Here is a 9,519-nt window from a genome sequence, read left to right on the forward strand (position 1 = left end):
TATTTGCAATCCACATGAGATTATGTACAAACCCATGACACCATTCTGAAAAGATGTGATCCAGACCTTCTTGCATAGCAAAGGATACATTTGAAGAGAAAGTCCCATGGTTCTTTGCAAAGCTATTCTACCATTATAAACAAACACACCCTTTTTGGACACAATTTCACTCTCGTGTTGAAATCTTTTTGAAGATTCAAAATAGCTCCCAACGCCATTTCTGAAAATGTTATGGTGTCGTAAACTACTCCTCTTCCCACGTGAAATGAAATCATGATCACTAACAATATTCCCAAAAAGACAAAACCTTAGATTTTAGGAGATTTCGGAGTGATGATTTATTGGTAATCAATAGAATATGCTTCCAAGAACCTGTACTTCCATGCAATCACACAAACAGATGCATCAGTCCATGAAAACAAGGCACCACCAAGGCAGGAAGTATCCAGAAAGAATGAAACGACAAGAAATTGAATTGCACTTGTTTGGCAAACTTACTGCGTCTTCTGAAGTGTTTTAAAAAAAGTTCCAGTAGCTTATTTATCTTTCATTTTACACACAAACACGAGGAAATTCCTGACGCACAGTAATGCCGAGGAGCTGAGAGAAGCTCAGAACTTTTTTAATAAAAAAGGTCTTTTAAATAAAGACGTGTTTCATATCAAAACTTAAATATCTGTTAAAGGTTTTGGTGGATTGTCTCATAAAGCATACGGTCTGTCATTTAAAAAAAAAGAAAGAAAGAAAAATGCACACACTCTGTGTCATGTAAGAAGACTGTGGTTTCAGTTTATGAGGGTAACAAAGCAAAGGGAAAATAGTCATGAAGTTGCTTTTCTTATGGGGACAAATTAGAAAAAGCCGCTTGTCGTTTTCTCCCACAGGAAAAAATGACGGCGGAGCTGTTGGACACACATAATATGAGCAGATATTGTAAAAATGCTGCGTTTTATTCATTAAAAAGGCACAATGTTGTCGTTTTTTTTGTTGAGTTTTTCAGTCTCTGATCTCAGTCTTAGAAACAATAAAAAGTCCACACAGCAACTCAGTTCTCAGGGCAGTGGATGAAAATGGCACCACGAGCAGTTTCCCCAGATGTAGCACATTATTATATGTTTCTCCTTTTCTTCATTGTAGTGTTATTCAATCACATGGTCATTCATAAATTGAGTGTCACATGGAGGGATGGGGTGGTGGGGGACAAGTGCCTCAACTTCCTGGCTGATATATTTGGATCAAGCGAAGGCACAGATGTGTTTGGTAAAAGAGGCAATGAAGAGTCAATCATGATTTCAAAGGGGAAACCATGACCGCTCCCAAACTATAGAGACCACAGAGGGGCGTGGCAGTGCGGCGTCCCGGGTGCACATACACACACACGCACGCAACATCACATGTTCCCCATGAAGTTCTTGCCGGGCTGCTGGGCGTACCACTGCTGCCGCTGTTTGCGAGACTCCACCTCGGACAGCAGCGCCTGTCGGTACGCCTCGTACGATTTGACGATGTGCTCCAGCTCCTTCATGAAGAGCAGCTTCAGCATGCCCTGATATGTGTCCAGGTCTGCCAGCTGGAACAACTCCCATTTCAGGATGTGGTCATACCTGAAGGGAGACCGATGAGGAATGCTCAGAATCTTTCAGTTTGGACAGTTAGAGAGACCCACAAAAGTCTATATAAAAGGTTCCACAGGTCACATGACATGAAGTCAAGGCTTCAGCATGTTTCTATGCACGGTTAAGTCGAGCTACGATTGTAGCTCAACGACAGGAAGGTCCCATTGAGATACAAGATCTCTTCTTCCAGGGAGTCCAGTACACAAGCCAGTATACAAGCGTGAGGGAGGAATAGATTTGTCCACCTCCACTACACGAGGCGGCAATAAGTCATCCTACAATCCACAAACATTAAAATATTCAACTTATTGAGCTGGGATAGCACACATATGGGTTTTTCCTCACTGGCTTCTTCTTTAATTTCTGGGTCAAAGCCCAGGGGTGAGAACTGTGGAACATGTGTTGAGTAGTTTGAATATACTTCAACTCCAAACCACATGATCTGGGTGTGTTGGACAAACTTGTTTACATGCATTCTAAAAGTCTGGTTTTAGTCAAACTAACAATTATTAGATCAATTAGGTCATTTAAATGTACCGATGGGCAAAGACATATCACCATTTTGTTTCTGGAAGGCAGTGACCTCAGGAACTCTGACACTGAAGGATCTCAGACTCTTCCTAATCGACTGAACAGGCAAATTGTGTCTGACAAGAAGACGTGACACGTCTCTTACTGTAACAAAGCTTTAAAAATCAATGAAACTTGGTTTATACTCCATTGCACAACACTTAAAAAAAGAACATGCCAGCTTTGTCTCTGTGCAAATTTGATTCAAAACCCAAAGTACAAAAGAGTGAAGATTTCTGTACATGAGAAATGTATGTCACTCTTTACTGAAGCACGAGTGGCTGCTCTGAGAGCAGCTTTGTTCACATACTTGTCTGTGGAGGATAAAAACCTGATTGTGTATCCACTGGAGTGAAGGTCACAGTCAGATACTACAACTATTGATACCATGTATGTAATAAATCAGCGGGGAAGTTTTCATTCCTTTTATAATCTGCAGAAAATCAGTTCAAGACTGTCTTGACTAATGTTATCCATTCACGTGTGTCACACTGACCATTCGTTGTATGTAATGTGTGACAGATATGGTACTCACTTTAGTGGGGCACGGGCATAAACCTGAAGCCAGTCTGGGATCTCAGCTGTGTGGTACGGGTTCGCTGGCACCAGTACTGGCTGGTTCCTCTCTGCGGGACGTGGTTGATAGGTCACAGGAGGTGGTAGAGGGGGAGGCTGATCGTAGCGAGGTACACTGGAAGACATGAAAATGTATTTTATTACAACTCATCAAAATAAGCTATTAACCCAAATGTTAAAGCTGCAGTGAGGAACTATCAGAACTGACTGATGGAGCATTTGTGAGTATACAGCTGCAGCACGAGGGGCACAGGACAAGAAGTGTATGGTCTGGTAGTCAGTGGTACACCTATGATTGGTGTTTTCGAGCAGAAGAACCTTTTGTGGGCAAACTTTGCTCAACTGCACTGGCGAGAACCCTAGACGACCTTATTAGCGTTACATTTCTTGAGCTGTGGCGTTAAAAACGGCACTTCACAATTTCACATTCCCAAACCCAGTCAGTTCAGCGCCGCCCTACCGTGGAAAAACGTTTTTTGATGACGGGATGTTAATGAGCAATGATTGTTCGAAGTAGTCTTTTCCCAGCATGCTAAAGTTGCTAAAGTTAGACCCATAGGCTGTAGCCTGTGGGTTCATGTGGAGCGGAGAGGCTTAATCAGCATTGTATGAACTCATTTGACAATGATTTGAATGTAAGAGCCAACAATACAATTTTCCAGTTCTCCTTTTATTTGTTTAAGAAATGAAAAATGGAGGGAAAAATTACAAATTAATTTAGCACACGTTTCTATGGTTTTTGAAAACATACCTTGGAGCACAGGGGTGGCGATACTGTGCCCTCTTGTTGATGTGATCCACATAGTAGACCCCAAACTCAGCTGACTCCACCTTCTCCCAGCCCGGAGGGAGCCCTTCCCTCTCCAGCGGGTGGCTCCAGTGCGTCGTGTTAGTGTTGTGGTCGATGTAGTACTTCCTGCCACGGATGGTCCAGTCGACGGTCCAGCCGGCCGGAAGTGGGAGGTCCTCGGCCGTTAGACTGGAGAGGTTCCCCAGGGACTTGGCCTGTATTCGACCTATGCCTGAGGAAAACAAACATTTGTTTTTAGAAACGTGGAGGGGAGAGGGATAGATGTCTGAACAAACAGAGCACAGAGCAGCTGCCAACTAAGAGTGCCTCTGGGGAGTAAAAAACATTTTTAAAAGAATCTGGAAAACAGCATGTGTGGGAAAAGGTCATTTCAAGGAGAGGAATGTACCGCTTTCTAAAGGTCCTTCTGATGTGGCAACTGTACATACAGCAGGATAAGAGAGGAATGCATTGAATCACTACTTAAAGCATGACTGATGCGGTTTTAAGTAGTGCAGTGATTGTGAACGGAGGCTGCTTAATCCCTTTGACTTGGTGACTTGTGACGAAGCATCTTATTCTGACCGACATCGTTTAATGAATTGAAGGAAATAGGAGAGTTGTTGTTACTTTTGGACAGGAAGGCAGAGATCACTGCATGGTCAGACTCACACACAGGGGCTTTCACTGGAGGAGAACAAACCGCTGGACTCCCAAACACCGTGTAAGAGCAGACCAAAGTGTTCTAACTCCAAAAAAAAAAAGGTTCTGAATTACTACTACTAATAACTACTCAAAAATGTCAGTAAGGAATGTTGGATCAACAGCTGTAAAGACGAGTGAGACGAAGTGGGAAGAACCGTGACTCCAGAAATGAATGAGGCGGCCCTGCAGGGCCCCAGAAATGTTTAATGTTATGGTGGAAAACACAGGAGAATGAGCGAAGAGGCGAGGAATGAAGCATTCTCAGCAAAATGGCGGCTACAATCTGATAAATTCTGCACGAGAGTGACAGCAACAGAGGTGGAGCTCTTTAACCAGCTGCTGAGTGAAGGGACGGAATGTGTGAGAGCTCTGCAGAAAATGTGCTCCTCCTCATCCTCTACCACCTCTTATCATCATCATCATCATCACCTTTGACCTTTTTCCAGAAAAATGCAGGGTGTCAAACTCTCTGCAGACTTAAATCTGAACACACCACAGGAATGTTACTGGACACAGTTCAGACGAGATGACTTCATCTACAACTGCAGTTCATTTTACAATTACTTCTGACGTTTGGATTGTTTATCTTGGTGCATATTTTGTTTGTGTTGTGTTGTTGAATAGCATCATTTCAGAGTAAAGCAGACATATCAGAATCTTTGCATATGATAAATTGTCTGTATATCATGCCTTCTACCACTCACTGTACTATTTACACTCATTCACATTCATACAATGCATCACCATGCTCGTGCTGCCAGTACTGCAGCCAGGAAAACTTTGGTGTCTTGCTCAGGGATCTAACCCAGACCTTCCTGTTGGAAGACGACCCACTCTACCACTGATCTACAGGCGCTTATATTGCTAATAAGTTACAAGGAAGTGATAAAATATCTAACTACACTCAACAGCATCACCAGAAAGCACTAAAACAAGTTCATCATGCAAGTGTAAAATGCTCACCATCACAAAATGATGTCATGTCTTTCTAACAAATAAAGGATAATGAAGAAGCAATGCAAATAAGCAGCCAATCATATTGTAATGTACTGATAAAAGAACAAGCAGTCAAATCAATGTTGTTGCCATGCTAATAGTGTCTGTATAATAAAATGTTATTGCTTTTTTTTCCACATAAATTATCATTTAAATCATTTAACACCCATACACAAAACAGTTCAGGAAAAGGAAAAGTGAAGCAATAATTGGTGACCCCCTCGCCCCCAAAAAATCTCTGTAACTGTATAGAGAGCAGCACTGACGTGCATAAATGATTCACAGAAATGAACAGGCTGAGGCTGAGGCATATGACTGAGGGCGGTCTGCAAATTACTAGTTTGCCAGCAGAAAGATTCAGCAAACAGAGAGGTGAAAAATGCAGAGCCCCTAATGCTTGTTTAACTACACTTCAAACAAGGCTGCATGATATGTGATAGACAGGCCAGACGTAAAACTAAACCACACACACGACCACTGGCAAGTCAGCCACAAAATAAAAGGTTCTCCATCGTTAAGAGGGGGCTGGAAAATTCTTATGACCACCGAAACATTCAATCATACGGAAATTAACCACTGACGTCATGTGTGTGTTTACAGTATAAAGCTGAATGACAAAACTACTTTTTAATTCCTCTGAAAAAAAAATGAAATATCCAATAGCTCTTTTTGAGTTTTTAAGTGACCACCAGCCTGCATTCAACTGAAAGAGGACCTTTTTGCAACATCTCTTAAATTTCTTATCCAAGCGTCAAAGTCAGCACCGCACACTCTGATGCTCTAAGTAAGTCACCTGCTTAGTTTGAAGCCTGTAAAGCGACCAATTGTACAGTTTATTCCCAAACATCAGTGTCTGCACATTTATAGACAGAGTGCAACTGCCCATTGTTTTTCTACAAAGGAAACATTTATAATACTATAAGTAATAAGAAAAAAGACAACTTGTGTTTACCTGAAGGGGGTCTGCTTGGAGCTGGGGGAGTGTGCTGTCGGGGAATTCTTTGGAAGTTGTGTTCATTGTGCTCATAGTATCTATAGTCCTCAGGAAAGCGCTCAGGGACCCTCCTGGGCTGGCTCTGCTGCTGCTGCTGCTGCCGTTGTTGGTGCTGCTGGCTGTCATAGTAAGGTTCAGAGGGGTAATAATAGCGGGCAGCATCTCCATTCTCAGTCATGGGGCTCACGTCTGTGAGGAACGACTGTGACGAGCCACCGTACTCGAGGGGGAGCTCTCCCAGGCTTCGGGGCAGGTACGGAGGTGCTGACAGGCGGTGGCTCTCTCTGCGAGCCACCTCATGCGGTGGCCTCTGCACGGGGGTACGGAGGAAACTCTTGTTGCGGGACGCCATAGGCTCCCGACTGGGAGGAGGGTAGGCAGAGGGCGCCATCTCCGGCAGAGGGACCTCTGTGCGTCTGGGAATTGTAGGTCCATGGCGGATGAATGAGGGCATAAGATCTGCAAACACAAGGCAAGTGCAACTGTTGAGTATATATCCATGTCATAGCAAAAACAAAAACACCAAGACTACCAATAGGTAGTTTAAGTTAGGAGAAAGTGCTTTCATTATTGATTTTCCCTATTAATCAGTTGGTTGTTTTGCCAATAATATGTTGGTATAACATGTCAGTGTTTCCCAAACCTAAAATACCCTAAATGTCTTGTTTTGTCCACAGACCAAACACATTCTGAGCAAAAGAAACTAGAAAATATGTACATTTAGGAAGGTAAAAACAATCAAACACATAAAAAAACAAATATCAAAGCCAACGAGTCACCTATCAAAACACACATCCAGTGATTAAGTAATCGTTAAGTAATTAAACTAAATTACACTCTAAAGTAAAAAGACTAATTTGTTTTATTCATCAGTAGATACATATTTGGACTACAAAAGACATGTTAAGTAGATGAAACCAACCCACTTAACCCTATAATACCAACTTACATTATTACACTGACAAGGCTCATAGAGTCTGCATGATACGCAGACATTGTAATATGTCAAACATGATCACAATATGGGTTTTTGACAGATTATCTACAGCTCTAATGATAATATATGATTTGACACTGTTGTGTGTTGGAAGTGGTTTAATACTTTCAATTTCGGATTATTTTACTGTTACTTTCACTTCAGGAATATGTTTGACGCTTCTTCAATTACCTGTAATTACTCAAAGGGTTTAAAGTTGATTTACATGTCAGTCACTGTGCTCTGAGACAGTTCGGAGCAGATGACAACACTCATTCAATGTCTCCTTATGGACAAATGCAGACAGACAAGCTACAAACCAGACTCCTTTAGATTCACGTAGAAGCCCCAGGAAACAGAGTTTAAAAGTAGAAAACAACATATTTTTTAAATAATATCCTGGTTGCCGTTATCTCACAAACAACTGATGTCAGTGCAGCAATAACATGAACACTTAGCTAGCGACGGACTCGTTACCATGTTAGCAACTTGTTCGGCTAAAACAAGAATTTAACAGCTGTTAACAGACTCGTGGGCGATAACGAGGAAAATGGCAACACACAATCGCGTATGTTTTACACGTGTTGTGTTTTTCTTGTTTCTTTAAAGCACAAATTAAACTTTAGTGGGCTCGGGCTAACATATGCTAACATGAGCTAGCAGGCTAGCCGACTACTTGTTGCTTACTTCTCAGGAGCGGCGACGTTTCCTTCTTCACATACTTCCCGTGGACCTCGGCTGGTTTCGACGCTTCGTTTTTACTTTTCTTTCGCGAGAGCATAACTCAAGTTCTCACCGCGGGGAACATCAACAACACGACGCTGTCACTTCATCGGGGCACACGAAGCCCTCGACGCTGCGGCCGTCCCGTTCCGTCTTCGTCATTTTTAAAGCTTTTTTGGGTTAGCTAGCGTCGGCGAGTTAGCCCGCTAACTCCAGAGACTGGGAGCGTCTTTCCTGCGGACGGAGGAGCTGCTGCTGCTGCTGCACTCCCACTGACTGCTGCTCCCACTCTCTGGGACTGGTTAGTGCTCAGTCCTGCCCATCACATCACCGCCCGAGAGCGCAGCAGCAGCACACAGCTGACTGAACACCATCAATGAGCCGATACGATGCTCCGTGTCTGTATCGGTCCGATACAGGTCAAACTTCTTGGACAAAATATGTAGGTTTTAATAGTTTTAGGTTTTATTTAGTTTTGACTCTTAGTTTTTAAAATGAGTTAGTTTTAATTAGCTTTTTTGGAGCAGGTTTGCTTGTTTTTATTTTTGTAAATGCTTAGTTTAAGTTTATATTAGTTGTAGTGTTTATAATTAGTTTTTTTTTTTGTAATAATGGAGTATTTGCCAGGTGCAAGATGCAAACAAGGTCATAAGTATTGTCATAAAAACCCAGCAAAATTAAAATTAAATCAACCACTAACTAAAATTTGGAGCAAAAATGTGCTTAGCTTTAAATACATTTCATACTTCTGGGTTCATATAAAGTGTATTCATTTTGGCAAGGCAAGAGTAACAAAGGCAAATCATTCAAAAAGGATTCAAATGGAATACAAGTTATGCATTTTATCGATCCTGAAAGCACAAAACATGACCCTGTTTTCAACATTAGTGCTTATTCTGCAGTAAAAACAAGGTCCATCACTTTAAAACAGAAACATTCATGGTGCGGTTTTAAACACTAACAACTTTATATATTGCAACAGGTGATAGAATAGCATTTAAATATAAATAAAATGTATTGACACTTTCACAGACATTTAAAATGGATAGAACTACTGTACAGGTAGTGTTAGGTGAGAGCAAACACCTCAGGGTTATTTGGCTCTTCTGTGTGCATGATTTCACAGATTGGCCCGTTTCTTCTTTACACAAGGGCTTAAAAAGAACAGATACACAAACATAGTGTCTCTGAAAAACATAGACAAAAGAACACTTGTATAACATGTACACTTCAGTTTCTGTCCCTTTCAAGAGACACACATTATGTCATTATGTTCTCGGCTACTGCTTTGAAAAATACGCATTTATATTATAAATAACTATAAAACTCTTTACAGTTTATCGGTCACATATTAGTTCTTCATTGGTCCAACACAATTTAAGCAAAACTGCTTAATATATATAATACTGCACAGTGAACAGTAACATTTAAAATAAATGGAATAGAATGTGGTGGTGGACATTAAAGGAAATGTTAGGATGCATTATAAATCAATGTGTTTTTAAAGACGGGAAGAAAAGGGCAAAGAAGTATTGCACTTTGTTGGTTACTCTGCAGAGTGTAGGTATTTTAG

General features: G+C 41.5%; 1 protein-coding gene across 1 annotated transcript; it reads right to left on the minus strand.

Annotated features, from left to right (window-relative positions):
- On the minus strand, positions 1 to 8,206 carry sav1 (salvador family WW domain containing protein 1). Its single transcript, XM_083902963.1, has 5 exons — positions 7,911 to 8,206; positions 6,206 to 6,706; positions 3,514 to 3,784; positions 2,722 to 2,877; positions 1 to 1,604 (listed from the first exon to the last, which is right to left on the minus strand). The coding sequence occupies exons 1-5, from the start codon at positions 8,002 to 8,004 to the stop codon at positions 1,391 to 1,393; spliced, it is 1,236 nt and encodes a 411-aa protein (XP_083759089.1). The 5' UTR covers positions 8,005 to 8,206; the 3' UTR covers positions 1 to 1,390.
- Positions 8,207 to 9,519: the final 1,313 nt, after the last annotated feature.

Source organism: Microchirus variegatus (assembly GCF_963457635.1).
Source record: "Microchirus variegatus genome assembly, chromosome: 16".
Classification (NCBI taxonomy): domain Eukaryota; kingdom Metazoa; phylum Chordata; class Actinopteri; order Pleuronectiformes; family Soleidae; genus Microchirus; species Microchirus variegatus.

Excerpts from the sequence above, each read along its gene's own strand:
- sav1 (XM_083902963.1), bottom strand. The coding sequence starts at position 8,004 with ATGCTCTCGCGAAAGAAAAGTAAAAACGAAGCGTCGAAACCAGCCGAG. Across the intron at positions 2,878-3,513 it reads CGCCACCCCTGTGCTCCAAG|TGTACCTCGCTACGATCAGC; the intron begins GTATGTTTTCAA and ends CATGTCTTCCAG. Across the intron at positions 1,605-2,721 it reads TATGCCCGTGCCCCACTAAA|GTATGACCACATCCTGAAAT; the intron begins GTGAGTACCATA and ends GTCTCCCTTCAG.